Raw genomic sequence first — 23,128 nt, forward strand, 5'->3', positions numbered from 1 at the left:
ACAGCCTGCTTGTACACATTCCAGGGAGACAGAAGATGTCACTCAATACATGTGGGATGGGCCCTGCTCGAACTGGAAAGGCAGGACCAACTCGAGGGGGCCGCGGATGGGCTTCCAAGCCATAGGTGGATTTAAATGGTTCTGATCGGCAATTGGTTGAGTTATTATCAATAGAAAGGAATGTCTGGGTTATGACAGTGGGTTGTGAAGACCAAAGTTTTATGATGTAGATGAAACCTCCGAGTAGCGGGCTTCAGAGAGAACAGACTGTAAATGTTTCCTATGAGACTTAAAGTCTGTGTTGATGTTCATGCTGGTCGGCTCTTCCAAAAGGGAGGAGGGGAAATGAGGCCTGATTGATCCCCTATCACCCCCGACTCCCCGTCATGGCCTGAACCAGGCTTTCAGGTTAACCCTGGAGGGCCCCTCTGAGAGAAGCGGTTCATTCAGAGGGTTGGGAGGGCCTTAGGATTTTATTTCTGGTTGACACCAGCCTCGACTCTTCCTCCCAAAAATGGGGATGAAAGGGTAAGACGCATGCAGGGGCACCACTGCCCGTCCCTGTCCTGGCTGCGGCCCCCGTCCTGGCTGCAGCCACCATGAGCGACTCGCTCCATCATGGCTTCTGTTCTTCTCCGACGTGTTCTGGACCCAGGACCCCACCAGATCTCAAGTCCACCTGTAATCCCCAGCATTGGAGAGGGGGCCTGGTGTGGACGGAGTTCTCATGAATGGGTTGGCACCATCCCTTCCGTGTTCTTCTGACAGTGAGTGAGTGGGTTCTCCTGAGATCCGGTCGTTTTAAGAGTGTGTAGCAACTGGGCGCAGTGGCTCACGCCTGTCATCCCAGCACTTTGGGAGGCTGAGGCAGGCAGATTACAAGGTCAGGAGTTCAAGACCAGCTTGACCAATCTGATGAAACCCCGTCTCTACTAAAAATACAAAAATAGCCTGGTGTGGTGGCGGGTACCTGTAGTCCCAGCTACTTGGGAGGCTGAGGCAGGAGGATCGCGTGAACCCGGGAGGCACAGGCTGCAGTGAGCTGAGATTGCACCACTGCACTCTAGCCTGCGCAACACAGTCAGACTCTGTCTCAAAAAGAAATTAAAAAAGTAAAAATAAAAAAGTGTGTAGCACCTCGCCCCTCTCTCTCTTGCTCTTATTCTTGCCATGGAAGATGCCCGACGAACACAAACTTATTCTCACTTAGACAAAGTGTGCCCAGAGTGTGAGAGAAATAGATGTTTTAAATAAAATACGAGCCCTCCGTGAATATCTGATCTCTAAGTGGAGTAAGTCACCGGGACAAACTCAGAAACAAACTGAAGCAGATCAGGGCGGCGCTTTCACCACGTGAACGTTTTACCACCGGACACATAAAACAAAGTTACACACCAAACGACGCACCGGGAGAAGGATTTTTACCTTACGTGCGAACGGACTGATATGTTTCACGTGTCAAGGACTCAAAATAAATGAGACACAAGCAGTTGTAGGCAAAAAACCAGGTAACTCTCGAAGAGTGTTACAAACAACCAACAAACAACAAAAAAAGTTCAGCTCTGTAAGTGAGCAAAGCAAATAAATAAGACTGTCGTTTTAAAAAAAGTATTCACCACTCTGTTTCTTTATTTTGTTTATAAAGGCGAACCCCCTTGTAGGGCAGAACTAAGGATGGTGCACCTGCAACCACAGAGGGCGGGAACCCAAATCAGCACCCTCTTCCTGGAGGACCATTTGAAGAAACGGTGCAAGATGGAAGTTATCAATGACATTATGATAAAACTCTTGTTTTGTTCATTGGAACCTCCAATCCAGAAAAACGCTAGATTTCAAAAGAAAAAAATACCTTCAAATATGATGGTTACAATTTTTAAGTGTAAAAAGTAGAAAAATGTAAAGAGGATTATAAATTCAAAGTCAGCAGAGGAAAAGTTTGAGCAAAAATGAACCAACAAAAGACAAAACCCAAAAAGAACCAGCCTGGGCAATACAGCGAGACCCTGTCTCTACAAAAAATTAAAAACTAGCCAGGTGTGCTAGCGTGCGCCTGTAGTCCCAGGTACTCAGGAGGCTGAGGCGGACAGATCACTTGAGCCCAGGAGGTCGAGGCTGCAGTGAGCCAGGATTGCACCACGGCACTCCAGCCTGGACAACAGAGTGAGAATCTGTCTCAAACAAACAAACAAAAACAACAAAAAAAGAAAAACTAATGAGTAGAAAACTTGGTGCAGTGACTAGAGTAAGTCCATGTGGTCGGCTGACTCTCAGCCCCTCAAAGATGTCCCCAGCCTAAATGCTGGAGCCTGCAACTGTGTTTTGTTACCTGAGACGTTGCAGGGGTGATGAGGTGACAGGCCTTGAGATGGGAGATGATTCTGGACAATCTGGGCCAGCTAGCATAATGGCAAGAGTCCCCATAAGAGGGGGGGTCAGAGGAGGAGCTCTGACAACAGAAGTGGGGGTCGGGGTGACGTCACAGCTGGAAGGGGCCACGGGCCAGGGAAGCTAGAGAAGGCAGGGACACAGATCCTCCTGGAGAGTCTCCGGAAGGAACCAGGCTTACTGCTGACCCACTGACCCCTTGACTTCTGACCTTCAGAACCATTAGATAAAAGACTGGTGTTGCTTGTGTGTTTTGTGTCCATGGTAATTCACCAGAGCAGCAAAAGGCAACTAAGAGAGTCCACGGGACCAATTAGCACCATCCATGTGAACAGAGCCTAAAATTCCCATCCATGTGCTGCTTAGAAGAGGCCCCACTCCATAAATGTCATGGTGAGGGTTGGATGCGAGTGGCGGGAGAATATGCGCCAGACAGGTGCCAAGAAAGAAGCGAGCCAAGGTGCCACCTCCATGCCGGATGAGGCAGGGCTGAAGGAGACGTAAAGGACTCGATGCAAGGCCTGGTGACGGGGGACAGCAATGCAGAGCACGGCAGACACCAACAGAGCATGTGCAGAGGACTCCACAGGGGACAGCTATGCAGTGTGCGGCACAGACACCAGCACAGTGAGTGCAGAGGCCTCCACAGGGTACCAGCTATGCAGAGCACAGCACAGACACCAGCACAGCATCCTCCATAGGGACCGGCTATGCAGGGCACAGCACAGACACCAGCACAGCACACACACAGGCCTCCATAGCGGACCAGCTGTGCAGGGCACAGCACAGACACCAGCACGGCGCACACAGAGGCCTCCACAGGGGACAGCTACGCAGAGCACAGCACAGACAACAGCACAGCATCCTCCATAGGGACCGGCTATGCAGGGCACAGTACAGACACCAGCACAGCACAGCACACACACAGGCCTCCATAGCGGACCAGCTGTGCAGGGCACAGCACAGACACCAGCACGGCGCACACAGAGGCCTCCACAGGGGACAGCTATGCAGAACACAGCACAGACACCAGCACAGCATCCTCCATAGGGACCGGCTATGCAGGGCACAGCACAGACACCAGCACAGCGCATGCAGAGGCCTCCATAGGGTACCAGCTATGCAGAGTGCAGCACAGACACCAGCACAGCATCCTCCATAGGGAACCAGTTATGCAAAGCAGGGCTCAGACACTAGCACAGCATGTGCAGAGGCTTCCATAGGGACCAGCTATGGAGGGCACAGCAGACACCAGCATGGAGCGTGCAGAGGCCTCCATAGGGACCGGCTATGCAGGGCACAGCACAGACACTAGCACAGCGCATGCAGAGGCCTTCCTTGTGGAGCTACACATACACAGCCTAGGCCATGGGAACCACGTGGCGACATATGGACATGGAATGAGCTGCAGGGCTCCCCATGATGTGAGTCAAGCTCTCTGCATGCAATGGGGTGAACGCTGCATTCCTCTTTGTGTGGAGTCTGCTGATGTGTGCACAGGACTCTCTGGAAGAACTGACACATCCTGCTTCCAGGAGCTACCTCCTTGCAGGGGAAATGAGGTGGCTTACGGGGCTGAGATAGGAACAAAACCCACTTTTCAAGCATAAGGCCTTTGGTATCCCTGGACACGTGGACGGTGGACGTTCCACACCCTGGGTGGAGGCCGGTTGGGTGGGTCATGCCCTTGAGCTTGCCTTTGTCCCGGGCTTGCCCTTCCACACTCACACTGGCACTTACATCCCCACGTCGCAGATGATGTCCTGAGTGACGGGAGACTCCAGAAGGGCCGCTAGGACTTGAAACGAGTGCAAGAGGGTGTCCGACTCGTAATAATGATCCCAACATCCGTAGCCGCTGCAGAGAGAGTGGGAAGGTGAGCTGCAGTACAACTCAGGTGAGCAGGGAGGGGCAGGGCCTGTGGGCCCGTCCAGTCTGAACGTGTCTGGGGGCCGGGGCTCAGCTGTTTTCTCAAAGCCTTCCAGGTGATTCCAGTGAGCAGCCAGCGTAAGACCCACTGCCCCAGCGTGATGTGCTTTACTGAATGGCCCCTGCTTCTCTCTCTGAGTTTTAAGTTACTACAAAAAAACCCTCTCATATCAGGAAGTGCCTGTCCGTGGGTTTCCTTTTAACCATTAATGTGGCCCCAATGACACTGACCGACAAGAGAAGAACCCCAAAGAAACAAAGCTGGACCCACAGAAATCCATTCTTCGGCAAAGATCACTAATGACCATTCAGAAAAGCCACCCACAAAGCTACCCCGAGTTTCTTGCTATAGAGGCTTGTAGTCGGCTGAATGGAGGACCCCAAAAAGGTCTGTCCATATCCTAACCTCAGAAACCTGCCAATGCGACCTTATTTTAGAAAAAGAGTCGCTGATGTCACGAAATTAAGTATCCCAAGATGAGATCGCCCTGGCTTTTGCAGGTGGGCCTGAATCCAGTGACAAGTGTCCTTGTAAGAGAAAGGAAAGGAGAGACAGGGAGAATAGGAGGAGGCAACGTGAGGACGGAGGCAGAGATGGGAGCAAGGAGGCCACAAGCCAAGGAGCACCTGGAACCACCAGGAGCTGCGAAAGGCAGGAGGGACCCTCCCCGAGGGCCTTCGGAGGGAGCCAGGCCCTGCTGCCATCCTGATTTTGGACTTCTGGCTTCCTGAACTGTGAGAGAATACATTTCTGTTGCTTTAAGCCTCTAGTTTGTTTCTATCTGTTTCGGCAGCTGCAGGAATTAATTCAATAATCCGTGGTGTCATTAAATGTGAAGGCTGGGTTGCTTACTATTGGGGTTCCCATAATACAATATAGAGCATTTGTAGAACACTTATAACCCTGCAAGAAGTTCTCCTTTCTACTATGCACCAGCCTGGAAGGCACACTTCAAACGCCCAGCAAACCTCACACACGCTCGCATAAACCCCAAAACCGGCAACTGTGATTTTCAGTATCTGGGAAAGCACTGCTCTCTTCCCTGGCTCTGCTAAGAGGAAAAGCCCAGTTCTCAGATAGAAAAGGTATCCAGGAGATGCCCCAGTAGGGAACGGAGTCCTGAGATGTCCATTCTCCTCCAACGGATCCCTGTTCGCGGGTTTTCATGCCCTGTTGGCGTCCTGGCCCACATGTGAAACCAAGTAACATTATAACACCACACGTCCCTCTGCATGGCGTCCAGAGACCAGAGGCCTCTCACCCCTTCGACGGGTCAGCAGCTGGAGGAGCAGGGCTGGTCAATCCGTGCCCGGGACTATTTGGGTGGCAGCCATTCCTTTCCAAAGCCTCCAGCACCGACTCAAAGGAAACAGCTGACCTTTCTAGGTGAGAGGGTCTCTGGTCCACGAGTCAGCCTGCTCTAGGGCCACTAGGCCCTCCCTGTGTATCAGGTGCTGGACCCCTAACCAGTAAGAACAAGAGGCGGTGTGCTCAGTGAAGTGACGTCCCTCCGCTCCTGCCTCAGTTTCCTCTTTGTAAACTGTTGGGATATTTCATAGGAGCCTGCTCAGCAGGTTGTGAGCTATGTAGAGCCCTGCTCAGCTGGGTCCCTGTCCCTGCTGGATGCAAATATTCCATCCCAAGGGCCTTTAGTTAGACATCCTCCCATTTTCAAAATGGAACAGGTCCATATTTGGAGGAGAGAGGTGGATGTAAGTTTTATAGAAGAGAGAGACTAGGACGAAGAAAGAAAAGACTTAAACTCTAAGCATCTGGGCCACATCAGGCCAGGGGGACTGGGCTGTCACTACTGCAGCTCTTTCAGGACAAGCAGCAGACAGGACATGAGGATCAGGCTCCTGGACCAGCCCAGGAGAGGTCAGGCTCACGAGATGATCAGGCCTTGAGTCCGGCCCAGGAGAGGATCCGGCCACGGGGCCAGGAGAGGATTGAAGCTTTGTGACCTCAGACAACCCAGAATCCTAGATCCCTTGGCACTTACGTGAAGAATTTCTTAAAGAATCAATCAAATGAAGACAAATTAAAGAACAAAGTAAACATTCTTGGATATTATGGGAGAAACAGCCCTATTTGAAGGTGGGATTCTAAGGACAGAAATCGACCTAATAAAGGAAAGGAACTTGGAAGCACTTAGAGAAAGACGCCTCTGACTCACACAAAACCTCCTAAGAGAAGACAGTTCCTGCTTACTCTAAGTCCAGAAGCAAGAACACACACTAAGGCAGGAGACAAAGACGGAAGAGGGACTTCCAGATTCCACAATGGGTCAGGGGCCTAAAGACCAACGGGAAACTAGCTGAGCACAGTTGGCAGCGGACATCCAAAATGAGAACGGACTATCGCTTACAAGAGACCTACAATGTGGCTACTCATTTTTGTTTGTTTTTTTTAAAAAAAAGGGACAAGAAGGGAAATAAGCAATCCGTTTTCCTGATTTTTACAAAAAGGCATATAAGAAATGATGATTTATGCTTGTTCTGAGATCACGAAATGAAAACTGAAGATATCTTGGTCCTCAGGCTGTTACAACAAAACACCTTGGACTGGGTGATTTATAAGCAACAGAAATGTGTTGCTCACAGCTCTGGAGGCTGTGATCAAGGTGCTGGCAGATTTGGTACCTGGTGAGGGCTGGTTCTCTCCTTCTCTGTGTCCTCACGTGGTAGAAGGGGCCAACGAGCTCCTTTGGGCCTCTCTTGTAAGGGCAATAATCCCATTCATGAAGGTTCCACCCTCATGACCCAATCCCCTGCCAAAGGCTTCATCTCTTAATACCATCACCTGGGGGCTAGGTTTTAACATATGAATTTTGGGGGGACGCAAACATTCAGACCACAGCAAAAGGGCAGTGGTAACACAGAAGCAGCCCAACTTTGAAATTGGCCTTAATCCCATAAAAGTCAGTTCCTTTAATTACTCAACATGGGAATCTAGACTTATTCAGCCTCCCTGGGCCTGCTCTTGCTCAGGTGTTCAACGGCATTAACCAGGTCCAACAGCAGGTGTGGCATGTCCACAGCTCTCAGGACTGTCCCTGCTCCTTCCTCGCCTTCTCAGCTGGGGAGAGCTGATGCAGGCATGGCTAGCTGACCACCCCAGGGTGTCTGTGTCTGTTCTCACCATATTTCCAGCTCTGGTCCAAGCCTGTATCTTGCTCCTCTGTTTTTGGCAATTTCAATACCTATAAGTACAGACAGAAAAAGAAAATGGGGCAATTTCAGCACCTATACATTTAGAGACAGATGAAATAACCTGCTGCAGTAGGTAGGATAAAAACAAAATACAAACAACAAACAAAAATGCTCTGTGCCTTCCCAGACCGGATGCAGTCAGGCTTCCTGTCGACAGCCTGGCAGCAGAGGGCAGCATACACCTGTATACACCTGCACCTGCCTATACTTGCATATGCCTGCAGAAAATGAGAAACTGGGAGGGTTTGCAGGCCTGACCCTTAGCACCACGGAGGAGGCGGAGGAAGAGGAAGAAGTCACACCCTGGTAGTTTATCAACAAGGAAATGCCCAACACCACCTAGAGGAAAAAGGACTTGAAGGATTACGATCCAGCAGTGGTGCCACTGTCAGGCACCATCGGCTTACTGGTCTTGGGCAGCAGCTTCCAACAAGCATCTAGGGAGGAGAGGCTGGCAGAGTGTAGACTTAGCTCTAGTCACCCAGCCTTCTTCAGTCCAACTGGATTTGCTCTGAGCAAATGAGGTGAAAGCAGGTTGCTATTAAAAAACAAACAAACAAACAAACAAACAAACAAAAAAAAAAAAAAACACTGGCTGCGGTGGCTCATGCCTGGAATCCCAGCACTTTGGGAGGCCAAGGCAGGTGGATCACTTGATGACAGGAGTTCAAGACCGGCCTGGCCAACATGGTGAAACCTCGTCTCTACTAAAAATACAGAAATTGGCCATGCATGGTGGCAGACGCCTGCAATCCCAGCTACTCAGGAGGCTAAGGCAGGAGAATTGCTTGGGTCCAGGAGGCAGAGACTGCAGTGAGCCAAGATGGCACCACTGCACTTCAGCCTGGGCAACAGAGTGAGAGTCCATGTCCAAAATAATAATAATAATAATCCAGGGTACATGCTGATAAGATGCCAGCTCTTGAAACATTCTGTTTCTATTGCTCCTGGCAAAGGCTCTCGCAGTCAGCAGACCAGTGCAAGACAACCTGCAACCTGACTACACCTGCAGGCTTGTCCATTTAGGTGCAGGCGTAATAGTTTAACTTTTCATCCTCCACGGTGCGTCCATATGAACGAAAATTAGATGATGACCTTTCAACAACCACACCCTATCTTCCAGGCCACCAGGCCCGGCTGATTTTTGTATTTTAGTAGAGGCGGGGTTTCACCGTGTTGGCCAGGCTGGTCTTGAACTCCTGACCTCAGGTGATTCCCCGCCCCCTCCCCGCCCAAAGTGCTGGGATGACAGGCGTCTTTTTCTGCTTCCCTTTCTGGGACACCTTCTCCCAATGCCCACCCACTAGGAAGGCCCACGGGGACCCAGACCGTCAATCTCTGGTTTCTGCACACCATGCCCGCCAAGGGGCAGCCATTCCGTCCAGTTTAGATATCTCCGAGGATGGGCAGCTCAGACCCAGCCACCGGACCCCAGAGATATCAGAACACGGGTCCATCCCCAGGCCTCCCGCCTAAACCGCCAGACTTTTCTTAACCGTGCCTTGTATATCGCTTGTCCTCACGAACTATAAACACTCACTTCCCGAGGAGGACCTGAGTACGTACCACTGGCGGGGTTATTACCCATTATCTCATCTGATCCCATGCCCAGGGCCGCGAGTTGCCCAGGGCAAGGCTGCCACAGTGCCCCCGCCGCCCCAGACTCACTCTTTAAAATCCTTTGCAAATTGCCCTCGAAGTCCAGGGCCCACTGGTTGAGTGCGCAGGTGGCCACGGTCACCTTCCGGCCCATCCTGGCTGCAGTCTCCTGGGCAGGAGACCAGCGGGAGACAGCAACACCCGGGGCCCAGAGAGATAACGCGGCTCGGGCGCCGGACCTTCCGGGTTCCCCGGCCCCGCCCCCTCCCCGCCCATCCGTTGAGGCTCCGGCCAAGGAGAACTGCGGCATCAGGCCCTGCCTACGGATCGCTCCGCCCCGTCTGCGGCGCTCACGACCGCGCCTGCGCAGCGAGGTGGCCGCCGAGTTCGTTGCCCCGTGAAGGGCCCCGCCCCCGCCCCGGCCCCGCCCCCGCCCCCGCGGGCAAACCTGTCCAGTCGCACAGGTGCAGGGGGCTCACCGCCCAGCTGCAGCTCCCCTCCATTTTATCCCAGACCGCCACCCCACAACCAGCTTAGCCATGTTTTATTTCAATACGTTCCAAATACACCAACACTAGAGAGTACGGTAGGAGCGCTCCATCGTGCCCGCGGGACAGTAGACCACAGCAATCGTTTCTCTGTGCTGGGATTCCCGCCTCCCTGGGCGGATGGCACTGAATTCCTGGGAACCCTCTCCTGCCGCTTTCACTCCTGTACCACGTGTGTAAGTAGCGCAGGTAGCGCGCTGCTTGCCTTTTTTTTTTTTTTTTTTTTTTTTGAGGCGGAGTCTCGCTCTGCCGCCCGGGCTGGAGTGCAGTGGCCGGATCTCACCTCACTGCAAGCTCCGCCTCCCGGGTTTACGCCATTTTCCTGCCTCAGCCTCCCGAGTAGCTGGGACTACAGGCGCCCGCCACCTCGCCCAGCTAGTTTTTTTTGTATTTTTAGTAGAGACGGGGTTTCACCGTGTTAGCCAGGATGGTCTCGATCTCCTGACCTGGTGATCCGCCCGTCTCGGCCTCCCAAAGTGCTGGGAGTGCTGGGATTACAGGCTTGAGCCACCGCGCCCGGCCTTTTCTGAAACTACAGGAACTGCACTTTAATGTGCTTCTGCAACTTGATTTTTTCCCCTGTAACATGAGATACGTGCTTTTAATTATTTTTCTGCAGTTTGGTATTCCATTGTAGGAATAAAGCAGGTTTTTTCAGTAGCGGATGGGCATTGAAGTTGTTAGCAGCGTTTTGCCAACAGACGCACGCACACACGCACTGCTGCCATTTCCTTTCCAGCGAGGTTTCCTTAGTGGCCTCTTTCCGCCAGTTCCTGCAGCAGCTTTGCGGAGTAGTAGGGTTCGTGCTGTTGGACTTTCCTACATATTGCCAAGTCTCTTCTCCAGGGCGCTTGCACTGATTCACTATCAGCAGTTTCTCACTTTTTATTTTTTCACATTTCCTCTTTAGTCCACCCAGGGTAGAATCCATTTTTCCCCCATATAAATAACTGCCTCACCATCCTTGCTCGAAGAGGCCATCCTTCCTTCTGTCATTCATGTTAGTTTAAAAACACACAATTTACAGAAAAAGAGGAAGCTTTATTTGTTGTAAAGCGTTGTAGCCTGCAAGGTGGCAGCCATCTGTCTCAGGCCGGGAATCTGTCTTCAGCCAAGGCCAGAGACGGGCACTTCCAAGGAGGAGGGGTTGGGGCAGGAGCTCTAGGCTGAAGGGGTTGACTAAGCATACATATTTAACAGGTTAGAGGAGGAGCTATGAATATTCATGAAGATGGTCCTGACACATGCCCTGTTTTTGAGCAAAGCATGTAATAAATGACCCATGTTCACTTTGGGGTGGAGACTTAACATTTACCTTCTTACAATTAGGGCCTTTATGGCAAAAGGTCTTTTCAGGACACAAAAGCATGCAGGTGCATCGTCTCTATAAACGGGTCAGCTGGTCGGTGGGATCAGCTGGTCGATGGTCTCTTATCAGGAGACAGTCACTGAAATCAGTCTCTTGTCCAATCACAGCTGTTATGGCTGATGAAACAGGGTCAGTTAGTCAGCACGTGGAGCTGCAATTGTTTTAATATTGCCTATCCCAAGGCCAGTGTTTGGCTAATAGAGACACAGAAAGCCTTGTGGCCGTTAGAACATAGTTTATCCTCTAAGTGTGGGGTGCCTGACTTACCCTTGCCTAGCATGGCTTCAGGTCCTGTTTATAATTTGGTATCATATTGCCACAGAGTCCGCTCTATCAGTCTTACGATCTCTGTTTTAACATGAATGGTGGCTAGTTGTGCTGTCCAAACTCTAAAACAGGGGGCTATTACCAGGCATGTCTGACCTCCCATCCCGTCATGTCCGGGAACTTAATGTTAAGGTTTTTCTGGTGTCCCCTTGGTCAAGAGAAAGTCCCTTTGGTCAATGGGGGGGCTTAGGATTTTATTTTTAGCTTATGTACATATACCCGTTTTCACATTTTTAATCACTTTTTCACTGCCTATAAAGTAATGCTTGTTCATGACAATTTGGAAACTCCACAAAAGCACAAGAATGTTATACATGCTAACTTATTTAATCCTCATAGTAGTTTTCATGCCTCTGAAATCCACACAATCTGCTCAAATGATCTCCTGCCAACAATGGCTGACCCAGGCCTGGGCAGAGAAGGGGAGGATCCTTGAATATCTGGTTGTCCCAGAAAATAGTAAGTACTCAAAGGATGGTTGGGACATGTCATTTGAAAAAATAGGCCAATTTGAAGGGGCTCCCATTAGCCAAAGACAGGACAATACAGTAAGGATCATAACTCAGTCAGTTAAATCCATTAGGGCATACTGATAAAAAAATAAATAAGAGGAAATCTCTACAGAAGAATGCTTGCTAATAAATAATTTATTAATCAATGTTGAGGGAATGATAAAATTAGAAAATTAACACTTTGTCCCAAGAAATAAGGGATTCAGGCAAGAGTCCTCATTAAATGCTAGGGTGAAAGGTAATTTGGGAACAGCATATTTACAGTCTCAAAGTATCACTGCTCCAATTACTCATAAATAACAAAAGGAAAAATGGAGACTTCTGGCAGAAACCACTGAACCCCACTATCAATCATGGAGCACAGTGATGTGTTGTCTTAAAAAAGAAAAGTTTAGGACGCTCGAAATTTATTGTCAACCTGGGCAACAGAGCAAGATCTTGTCTTTAAATAAATAAAAATAAATTTATTATGTCAAGAGGGAAGTCCTAGAAACTGAGTCACGTACCACGTTTGTAATTTTGTCTTTTAGATTAGAGACTAACATTTTTCTTTATCATTTATGTTTTATAAATGACTAGGAGAGACCACAGACCAGGCCTCCTCCCCTTTTAATTACTGATCTTTATTATATTGTCTCTTATTATCCCATACTTAACTCAGACCAGACTCCTACATCTTCAGTGTAAAATGTTAAATATACCTTCTCTCCAAAAAAGACCACCTCAATTTGTCAGATTATAACTTTATGCATAAAAAGTTAAAATTCTGTTAAACTTCCCTAAAATTTGTCTACATAAATGATCCCAAACATCTACACTTTGAAACACTGATTTCCATTCTTTAAAATCTGTGCTTCCCAGGCAGCCTGTCCTCAAACTTTATACACTTAAATAAACTCTCTTTAAGCTAAATTCTGACCCGTTTGGTTATTTCAGGTTGATAGCGTTCTGACAAGATAAAACATGCTCTAGTATATTATCCTGCCAAAAAAAGTGCATAGCCTGAATGCACAGTGTGGCTCCCTGATTAGATCCTGGGGTTTAAAAAAGGGCTGTAGGGCAGGGCTTCACACCTGTTGTCCCAGCATTGTGGGAGGCCAAGATGGGCGGATCGCTTGAGCCCAGGAGTTAGTTCGAGACCAGCTTGGGTAACATAGTGAGACCCACGTCTCTACAAAAAAAAAAAAAAAAAAAAAAAATAGCGTGTGGTGGTGTGCTCCTGTAGTCCTAGCTCCTCAGGAGGGTGAGGGAAGATAATCGCTTGAGCCCAGCAGTTCAAGGCTGCAGTGAGCTGCGATCGATCAATCGTGTCACTACACTCCAGCCTGTGTGTCAGAGACCCCGTCGCAAAAAAGCAAAACAAAACAATAACAAAAGGGCTGTAAAGGCATTATTGGCACAACCCGGGGAAACTGGAGATGGAGAATAGATAACAGCATTGAACTGATGTGGTCACTGTATTTTGGTAATATAGGAAAAGGTTCTCATTCTTACGGAGTTGGACTCCGAAGTATTTGGGAGGGGGGTATCACGGTATCTGCAGCTAATGGTGGGGACTGAGTGGGGAGAAAAAAGAAAAATACACATATATAAAGAGAGAGGGAGAGAAATGAAACGTGGCCACCTGCTCACCCCTGGTGAATCCAGGAATCTGCGTGTTCACTTTACGTTCAACTTGTTTGTATGCTGAACATTTTTCAAAACAAAAAGGTGCAGGGAAAAAATAAAACATGATGTCTGAGGGCCACAGAGACGTGGTAACCAGATCGCTCTGCTGGTAAGTAAGGTCTGTTACCCGAGCTGTTGGGTGTGGGGTCAGCAGACACCTTCAGCTGCCCCCACCTCCAGGTCTGCCTCGCCCCAGGTCATGCCCTCGCAACGTGGCCCGTACGTCCGGCTCGCACTGTGGCTCAGCTTCTTCCTTTGCCCAGTTCTGCTGCTCCCTCCCCTCCCGTCCTAGCACAGGTGTGCCCCCTAATAAGCAGGCCACCCAGCCTCCATCTCGGGTCACTTTGGCGGTCTCCCAGCGGCGAGCCTTCCCTGACATCCATGTGTTTACCTGATTGTTTACGGAGGATCCTCTTCGCCCCGGGACGTAAGCCCTAGGAGCAGGGACTGTGTCTATTTCGCTCCTTGCGGTGCACCGGCGCCTGGACATAGGCTCCATCAATGTGCGTCGCGAGCCGCTGAAGCCCCATTTGCCGAGGAGGAAATTGAGGCACGATCATCCAGGTGATGAGCCTGGCATGTTCTCCGCGCGGCCCACGTGGCCTCCCCGCCCCGCCCCACACCCAGCTGGTCCTAGAGGATCCAGACCAAGCGCGCGAAGCTGCGCTCACTCGCGGGGGCCGGGGAGGGGCGGCGGGGCGGCGGGGCGGGGCCTGGGCCGTCAATCTCGAATCTGGCCGCTGCCGAGTGGCGGGCGCGGTGGGCCCGGAGTCAGCTCAGGCGTCTCGGCCAATCGCGGGGCGCGGGACCGACCGGCGTCCGGGGTTCGCCTCCGATTGGCGGGTAAGCGCTGACGTCATCCGGGGGCAGGCACCCGTGCCCTGCCGGTGACTCCGGCCCCTGGCTAGAGGGTAGGCGGCGAGGAGCAGCGCGAGCAGCTAAGGGGCGCGTGCGCAGGTGAGGCCAGGGGAAGGTGGTCGCAGGTGAGGGACCGAGGTGTGCGCAGGTGAGGGACCGAGGTGTGCGCAGGTGAGGGGCTGAGGTGTGCGCAGTGGGGGGCGCGTGCCCAGGTGAGCAGGTGCCCACTCACAGGGCGAGGGTGGGGTCAGGGGCAGGGGGCGCGCGCGCAGGTGGGGACGGGGACCTGCGCGCGCTAGTGGTGACAGGGTCCGGCTCACAGGCTAGGGGCAACTAACTGGGGCTCCGGGGAGGCGGGGCGGAGTCGTGGATAGTCCCCCCTCCCCCACGAGCCGGCCCCTGAGGGATGCTCTGTCCCTGCGCCGTCTGGAGCTTCCCCGGGCGAAGGCTGCCTGGCTCCGGGGTCGGCTCCTGGCCCCGTGCTGCGCTCCGCAGCGGCGCTTTCTCCTGCCCCACCTGTTGTTCGCCTCCCTCTTTGTCAGTGCTGAGCCAGGCACAGCAGCTCTATGATGGGACTGGCTTGTCCGCCGCCCTACCTGACATGCGGCTGTTGAAGCCCTGAGCGCTCACCTTGTGCCTCTTGCCTGACTCCAACTGTGGACCTTGAGCGTCTGCCCTCTCCTGAAATGTCAGCTCCCTGGGGTCTTATTCATCTTTGTGTTCCCTGCAGGACTTTAGCCGGTTAAGAAGGATCAAGCAGGCATTTGGAGCACAGGTGTCTAGAAACTTTTAAGGGGCCAGTTCAAGAAGGAAAACTTCCCTTCTGCTGTGAAACTATTTGGCAAGAGGCTGGAGGTAAGTGTGTCTCAGTGCCCTGGATCCTGGGCGCAGGCTATGGCTTCACAGCGTTGAAAGTACAGACAGACTGGTCCACCAGCTCTCGAGTGCCAATGACTGTCTGTGCCTCTTATGAGTAAAGTACAACATACCAGGGCACCTCCCCTTTGTCTGTTCCCAGCCATCTATTGGGAAGGATGTTACTTAGATATTTGTTGCAAAACCCAATGCTTATGACTAAAGAGCTGACTCCTGGATGACTGAACTCTGTAGTAAGCCAAAAGTACTTCTTAGGTCTTGTTTTAATTCCTTTTGACAACATTCTCCCAGCATTTTTCACACTTTGGTTCTGAGGTTACACATCCTCTGACCCTTTGCAATTTTCTGGTATTTTACATAATTGATAATGTTGGTACCAGGCATTGTTCCCTCATAGCTTATCCATGACTTGGGGCAGGAAGAATGCCACCCCATTCTACTTAGCCTTCCTGTAAGGCAAGTGTGCGTGTGGGTGGTCTGGATTAACACTAGTCAGTGTGGAAACTAAGGATCGGAGGGAGTGGGGGCACTGAGCTGGTAAGTTTTGGTTGGGAAGAAACTAAACTTGTATCTTACCTTGATGAGAGCCTGTGGGAGAGGAACTGTCTAAAACAAGCTGGCTTGTCCGGGTGGCTCTGATCTTGAGATCAGACTCACTAGCACGTCAGTTTTTCTCAGAAGCAGTTTTCTTTCATCCACTTTGATTTTACAGATATAAGGAGAGTGACTGGCACTCACCAGGCTCTGTATTCAGTATTTGGGGCCGTAGAGAGACACGATCTCTTCCCATTGAGAACTCTTCGTCCTGCTTTGTACATCATAGGAACTTCAGAAACTTAACTTGTGTAAATTGAATTAAGTGCTGCTACTGCAGTTCTCACACTGCATAAGGAAAACGTCTTTCATCATTGAAAATTCAAGCCTTTTTTTTTTTTTTTTTTTTGAGACGGAGTCTCGCTCTGTCGCCCAGGCTGGAGTGCAGTGGCCGGATCTCAGCTCACTGCAAGCTCCGCCTCCCGGGTTTACGCCATTCTCCTGCCTCAGCCTCCTGAGTAGCTGGGACTACAGGCGCCCGCCACCTCGCCCGGCTAGTTTTTGTGTATTTTTTAGTAGAGACGGGGTTTCACCCTGTTAGCCAGGATGGTCTCGATCTCCTGACCTCATGATCCGCCCGTCTCGGCCTCCCAAAGTGCTGGGATTACAGGCTTGAGCCACCACGCCCAGCCGAAGTTTTTTAAATGAGTGTAAATTTTTATTAAAGTAGTTCATGCTCACATTTTTAAAATAATCAGTGTTAAAAGGCTTCCAAAGAAATAGTCTCTACCACATCCCACATCGACAGTCTTGCTTGCCAGCAGCAAACACTTTTCATTCTTTTAGCTACTTTTGTGTTGTTGTATGTACCTACTTATTTCTAAGTAATTTACTTTTAGCACCCCTAACTTTGCAAATTTCCTTCTGCACGTACAATAATCAATAGAGAATACATTGTTATGACAAAGTTACCATTATTCATTGTTGAGCCAAGTAAGGTCCTATAATAATGGTTTGGTTTCTTTTTTTCCTCTCTTGTATGACTTTTTATTTTTCCTGGAGTTAACTGTTGCATTGCTTTTTTTTTTTTTTTATTTGGTAAGGTTTCTATGCATCTGTCATTCATTTTTTTTTTTTCTGGATGCTGTAACTGAGCTGTCACATATATCAATAATTTTCCTACACATTCGAATGCAACAAAATTCATCATTTTCATTTCCTCTCTTTCCTAAACATTCATCTTGTACTAATGTGGTCCGGTTTCTGGCTAGTCCTGCTGCATAGCTGTCCTCTTGGGACTTGCCCATGCCCTTTTGTGGACATCGCTTCAGCAACTCTCTTGGTCTCCAGTTTCTTGGATCCTTTGTTATTGTCTTTGAGTAATAGTTCTCATAGGAATAGAATTCTAGGTTGCAAAAAAGTTTTCCTCAGAATTTTGAAGTTTTTTATCATTGTCTTCTAGAATCCAGCTTGCTGTCGAGAAATCTAAGGCTACCGTGATTTTTACTCCTAGTTTTTCTCTAAAAGCTTTCAAGAGCATCTTTTAAAAAAATCTCTGATATTTTAAAGTTTCACAGTTATGAACTTGTTCTGGAAGTGGGGATGTCACTGCTTCCTCCAAATTATAACCATGTAGAGCAGCTGTGGGTACCTAGAGACATTCTGTGTTCTCTCTGCCCTTTTTTGTAGGGTGATTATTGAGGGCCCCATATGGGCAGCTGTTCTAGGCCCTGGTAGTAGAACAATGAGGAGGACACACAATTCCTGCCCTTGGGAAACTTACACTCTAGTGAGGGGAGACAGACGATACACACACACAAATGAATACTTCTAGGCGATGGGGAGAGTTACTAAGAAAATTAAGTACCCAGTGGAGGGCCTTGGCAGGGAACCTGGGGAGCAGCTGCTTCAGATTGGCTGGGAGAGAAGATCTCCCAAGGAGGGGACATTTTATATGAGCCCTGAACAAGGACACCTGCAAATGTGCTCTAAGCAGAGGAAGTCAGTGCCACGGGCGACTTAAACTGTGTTTAAGGATGAGTGAAGACTCCTGTGGTCCTGGAGCCAAGAGGAATAGGGGAGAGTGGTATGTAGGAGGGAGGCGGGAGCCAATTTGTGCTGTAAGAGGGAGGGGCATTGTGCCATGTTTGGAGAATGAACTGAGACTAGCAAGAGCAGCCATAGGAAGGTCAGGTGGGAGGTGACTGCAGTGTCCAGACGAGAGAGTCTAAGACAAGATGATCTTTTCCCTGCATGGAATCTGCTGTCAGGGACAAGGTACCGGGAAGGTGTGCACAGGAGGCCAGCCCTGCCAGGCCCAGGAGCAGTGGTGGATGCAACAGGGAAAGGTGGTGTCTGTTATTTGAGGGACAATGTTAGCAAGGTTCTCCTTCTTGCAGGGCCCAATGGCTGCAAAATCGCAACCCAACGTTTCCAAAGCCAAGAGTCTAGACAGCGTCACCAATGACAGAACTGCATCTCAAGGGCAGTGGGGCCGTGCCTGGTAAGGATCTTGCCTGTTCTCCCAGCTAGAATGTAAAGTGTGGTCTCAGAACTTTCCAGCCTTTGGAATTGTATGGACCCAAAGGAATGAAAGACCTATTTAAAAGAAAAAAAATTTTTTTTTTTTTTGTCAAGACTAATGAAAGGTAAGCAGTTTCCCACTTTATACAGTAAGGAATTAGAAAAAGAAACTAGAAATCATGGTCAGCCAACAACGTAGAAAAAAAGATATGGGCTTAAAGAGCAGCTGGGGCCTTCCCACCACCCTGGAGTATGACCTGTTGTCACAGCTCCCATTTCGTCATGGAGCCATGGGGACTTCGTGTGGGGCGAGTGTCCTCTCTGGCCTGAAACTGGGGAAACCACTGGCCTTGGTGGTTGTGGAAAAACCTACCTGCACTCATATTCTGAGCTCTGGGCCTTCTGTGGGGGCCACAGGTTGTGCCACCAGTTAATCAACCACAGTAAAGCAGGCATGTTGAGTGGCTTCCTTGCCCACAAGGAGGGCCCATGCTAGGAGCTGATGCCTTCTCTCATGGGGTGCTGGTGGGTTTGAGTAACAGGTCCTCCACACAAGAGCCTCTTAGGGCCCTGGTGGGGCCCAGGGCGGATGGGCCCCCGTGTGACTGCCTGCATCCGTCCTCGCAGGGAGGTGGACTGGTTTTCACTGGGGAGCATCATCTTCCTACTGCTGTGTGCGCCCTTCATCGTCTACTACTTCATCATGGCATGTGACCAGTACAGCTGCGCCCTGACCGGCCCCGTGGTGGACATCGCCACCGGGCGTGCTCGGCTGTCAGACATCTGGGCCAAGACTCCACCTATAACGAGGAAAGCCGCCCAGCTCTATACCTTGTGGGTCACCTTCCAGGTCAGCAGCCCCTGCCCTGGGGTCGGGGCACAGCAGGTGGGGAGTGTGCCCACTCAGGTTGACATCTGGGTTCCCGGGACCCAGCAGGGCATTCCCTGGTGTGTTCAGATTCATCCTCAGATGTCAGGCAGAAGGCACCTGTCACATCAGTGTTCGATACACCTTCACGGCATGCCTGCATGCAGTTGCTGGGCACGCCCAGCTCTGCAGGGACAAGCTGAGGATAGGAGCAAAACCCGGTGGGAGGGCAGGGCTGGCCCGAGGAAGCCCCATAGTCGGCAGGAGTCATGCCTTGCACCAGGTCTGGAAAGGAGCATCTCAGTCCCCAAAGGGACGCTCTCAGTCATGAGATGCCACTCACGAGGCAGGGCTGTGTTTCCCCACAGGCAGTCGAGATCCAGGATGTTCTCAGCTCTGTGGTGTCCCCACTGGCTTCCCGGTCCAGAGGGAGTTCCAGGAAGGGGTTGTTGTAAACCTGGCACACACAGGGGTGGTGCTGATTGCCTGAACCCAGGAAAAGGTTTCCAGGGAAACGGTGCTAGAAAGAGACAGGCCTGGGTTTTCCTTCCTGGGAGGGAGGAAGGCTCAGATTCTGATTAGCTGTTTCTCCGCAGGGTCCAAGCTTTTGGGCTCCAGAATACTTCTCAGTTCAGATCTCTTGGTCCCTTGGAGTGAACAGGGGCAGTGTGAATCACAAATAGACACAGAGCAGGAACCCACCTGTCCATCCGTAGATGAACGGACACACAGGACAGAGAACACGGCGCCCCCTGTGGGACACTATTTGGCAGTGGAAGGGAATGAAGCTCTGATGCCACTAGGCGGATGACCGTTGAAGACGCTGCTGAGCGAGAGAAGCCAGTCAGAGGCCGCATACCGTGTGGTTCCACGTATATGCAATGCCCAGCACAGGCAAATCCACAGAGGCAGAAAGCTCAGTGGCAGCCAGGGGCAGCAGGGACGGGGAACTCAGAATGACTGTGGATGGGAACAACATTTTCTTTTATGGTGATGAAAAGTTCTGGAATTAGCAGTGATGGGTGTACAACCAGTGATGTAAATGTGCTAACTGCCGCTGAATTGTGCACTTTAAAAGGGTGAATTTTAGCCAGGTGTGGTGGTGCACACCTATAATCCTGGCTACTTGGGAGGCTGAGGTGGAAGGATCACTTGAGCTTAGGAGGTCAGCGCTGCAGTGAGCTATGACTGCACCACTGCACTCCAGCCTGGGTGGTAGAGCAAGACGTCATCTCAAAAAATAGATTTATATGTCAAAAAAAGGTGAATTTTATGGGAATGTCCATTTTTAAAGGTGACTGGGAGGGATCTGTGCCCTCTCCTGAGGGGCGAATGGAGCCCTGGGGGTGAACACGTTGGCACCTTCCCTGGTTGATGAGTTTATTGTCTCAGAACCCCCTTCAAAACCCACAGCCCAGCAGTGTGAGCTTCCAGGAGCCATAAATGCTTTGGGAAGAAAAAGACTATGATTGTGATTCTCATGTTCCTGCTATGCGTCCCCCTTTGCAGGTGCCCTCCAGGCGGGGGTGATCAGGCTGCTTGTGTGTTTCAGGTGCTTCTGTACACGTCTCTCCCTGACTTCTGCCATAAGTTTCTACCTGGCTACGTAGGAGGCATCCAGGAGGGGGCTGTGACCCCTGCAGGTAGCCGCCTCCCCTTCACCCTCCCCAGGCTCCCGTTCCTGGCCCTTCCTCTCAGGGACCTGTCCTTCCCCACACTGCTTCATCCCTAAGACTTGTCACAGGATAGAAATCCATTTTGCTTGGATTTTTCACAGCACCAGTCCTCAAAACCATTGAGGGCAGCTGGGGCCATCCCACACCCAGGCTAGAAATCACTTTCCTGGGTAAGGAGGGAAAGGATGGGTCCAGCTTCTTCGCAGCCCCATAGCAGGGGATGCACTGGGCCCATGGAGCTTCCTGCAGAGACCACCGTGCCTTCCTCTGGGCTGTCCATGGGAGACCTTGTCTGTTCATTCCTCGCCACATTGAGAACCCATGAGGAGCCTGGCTTCATGCCTTGCACGTGGGTGCAGACTGGAGCCTCACCCCGACTCTGCCCTGAGAGACTCCCTGTTTTTGGGGTGGGGGTGGGCTGAGGCATTCCCCAACAATTACAAATGGGACCAGGGACACCACAGGGGCATCCTCACTTGCTTCTGCCCCTCAGCCCTGACCTCCCTGTCAGACTGCGCACCTGTCACTCAGCCTATGGCCAGTTAGCACGATGCAGAACCAAAGGATGAACTCAGCCTCCTCTCCCTCTTCCCAGGAAGTAGGAGGAGCAGACAGTTCCTTGGCCAAGGGTGTAGGGGCCTCAGAGATGGTCCCTGGGGCCCTGGACGAGGGTCTGCAGCAGTGGAGGCCCAGAAAGTGACCAGAGCCCCCACCAGGCATGCTTCAGCCCAGCCAAGCTCCTCACTACAGGCTGGGAAAGCACCTTGATTTCTGAATCCTTTGTCTGCAGGGGTTGTGAACAAGTATCAGATCAACGGCCTGCAAGCCTGGCTCCTCACGCATCTGCTCTGGTTTGCAAACGCTCATCTCCTGTCCTGGTTCTCGCCCACCATCATCTTCGACAACTGGATCCCATTGCTGTGGTGTGCCAACATCCTTGGCTATGCTGTCTCCACCTTCGCCATGGTCAAGGGCTACTTCTTCCCCACCAGCGCCAAAGACTGGTACGTTCTTAGCAGCGGGTCCAGCCTGATGTGGAAAGTAGAAACTTCCACCCCTGGCCTTTCTTGCTGCCTGGGGCAGGTAGTTGTAAAGCCCTGAGCACTGAGAATCCATGGAAGAGGAGGAGGGGATGGAACTTGCTTAACCCTGGGGAACATCCTTTCTGAATGTTTGCTGGCTTCTCCGGCCTTGGCAAGAATGCAGCTGAAGATGGCCAGGTCAGATGTGGTGGCCAAGTCATTGTCTTTAGGGCTGGCGTGGGGGTAGGGAAGCCAGGAAGAACCTCTGGCTTGGGGCACTGGCAGCCCATTGCCTCTTTCTTTGGATTAGCTAGTGAGGCCCAAAACAAGCTTCGTGAAGAGTCTTGTTGTCCCTGTGGCTTTAATGTAACAGCTTCCCAGGAGAGCCCTGCTGGCTTGTACCCATTCTCATAGAAGCCTTGGCTGGACAGCGGTCAGCCAGTCATCTGTCTGTCCACTCCTCCATTCACCTGCCCATCTCCCCACCCGTTCACCTACATACTCACCCATCATCCACCTACCCATCACCCCATCCCATTCACCCACTCACCATCCACATCTACCCATCACCCTATCCCATTCACCTGCCTACCAATGCATCATCCACCCACCCATCATCCATCCATCTACCCTCCCATCGTCCATTCATCCATCTGCCCATCCACCTACCCACCCACCTACACATCTAGCCACCCACCCATCCACCTGCCCATCTCCCCATCCACCCACCTACCCACCCAACCATCCATCATCCGTCTCATCCACCTGCCCATCCACCCTCCACCCCATCCGTCTACCCACCCGTCATCCATTTGTCCATCCACCTACCCATGCACCTACACATCTAGCCACCCACCCATCCACCTGCCCGTCATCCATCCACCTACCCATCCATCCACTCTATCAGGGCCTGTAATGGTGTGTGCTGAGGGGAAGGGAGGCATTCATCCCATCGAGGTCAACCTCCTGCCTGAGCAATGTCCGCAGCTCCTGACCGGCCTCCCTTACCATCTCAGGCCCTCCTAGCTGGCTCCCTCCGGTTCCCTGGGTGACGCTTCTGAACACACCTGATCCCTGCCACCCTGCACCCCAGCTCAACCCTGCCTATCATTTATCCATCCACCTGCTCCTCTTCCCATCCCATTCATACATCCTTCCACCCACTCACCCTCTTATCCATCCATCCATCCATCCATCCATCCATCCATCCATCCATCCATC

At 51.2% G+C, this 23,128-nt stretch overlaps 2 protein-coding genes across 5 annotated transcripts in view; one reads left to right on the forward strand and one right to left on the reverse strand.

Annotated features, from left to right (window-relative positions):
• The window catches only part of NADSYN1 (NAD synthetase 1), a 43,719-nt gene extending 34,256 nt beyond the window's left edge, over positions 1-9,463 (reverse strand). For all 4 annotated transcript variants that reach the window (XR_002725222.2, XM_023186237.2, XM_023186236.2 and 1 more), the window contains exons 1-3: positions 9,196-9,463; positions 7,457-7,517; positions 4,126-4,242 (exon numbers count right to left, since the gene is read on the reverse strand). Coding sequence is in view for 3 of the 4 variants with exons in the window: in XM_023186237.2 (XP_023042005.2) it covers positions 4,126-4,242; positions 7,457-7,517; positions 9,196-9,436 (419 nt within the window). In the remaining variant the exon portion in view is untranslated. The remainder of the gene's footprint in view (positions 1-4,125; positions 4,243-7,456; positions 7,518-9,195) is intronic.
• Positions 9,464-14,404: 4,941 nt separating this feature from the next.
• Positions 14,405-23,128, forward strand: part of DHCR7 (7-dehydrocholesterol reductase) — a 14,452-nt gene continuing 5,728 nt past the window's right edge. The window contains exons 1-6 of the mRNA XM_023186355.2: positions 14,405-14,507; positions 15,139-15,263; positions 18,218-18,321; positions 18,969-19,191; positions 20,762-20,852; positions 21,676-21,889. Of these exons, the coding sequence (XP_023042123.1) occupies positions 18,224-18,321; positions 18,969-19,191; positions 20,762-20,852; positions 21,676-21,889 (626 nt within the window). The 5' untranslated portion in view covers positions 14,405-14,507; positions 15,139-15,263; positions 18,218-18,223. The remainder of the gene's footprint in view (positions 14,508-15,138; positions 15,264-18,217; positions 18,322-18,968; positions 19,192-20,761; positions 20,853-21,675; positions 21,890-23,128) is intronic.

The sequence above is a fragment of the Piliocolobus tephrosceles genome, chromosome 13, assembly GCF_002776525.5.
Source record: "Piliocolobus tephrosceles isolate RC106 chromosome 13, ASM277652v3, whole genome shotgun sequence".
In the NCBI taxonomy this organism is placed as follows: Eukaryota; Metazoa; Chordata; class Mammalia; order Primates; family Cercopithecidae; genus Piliocolobus; species Piliocolobus tephrosceles.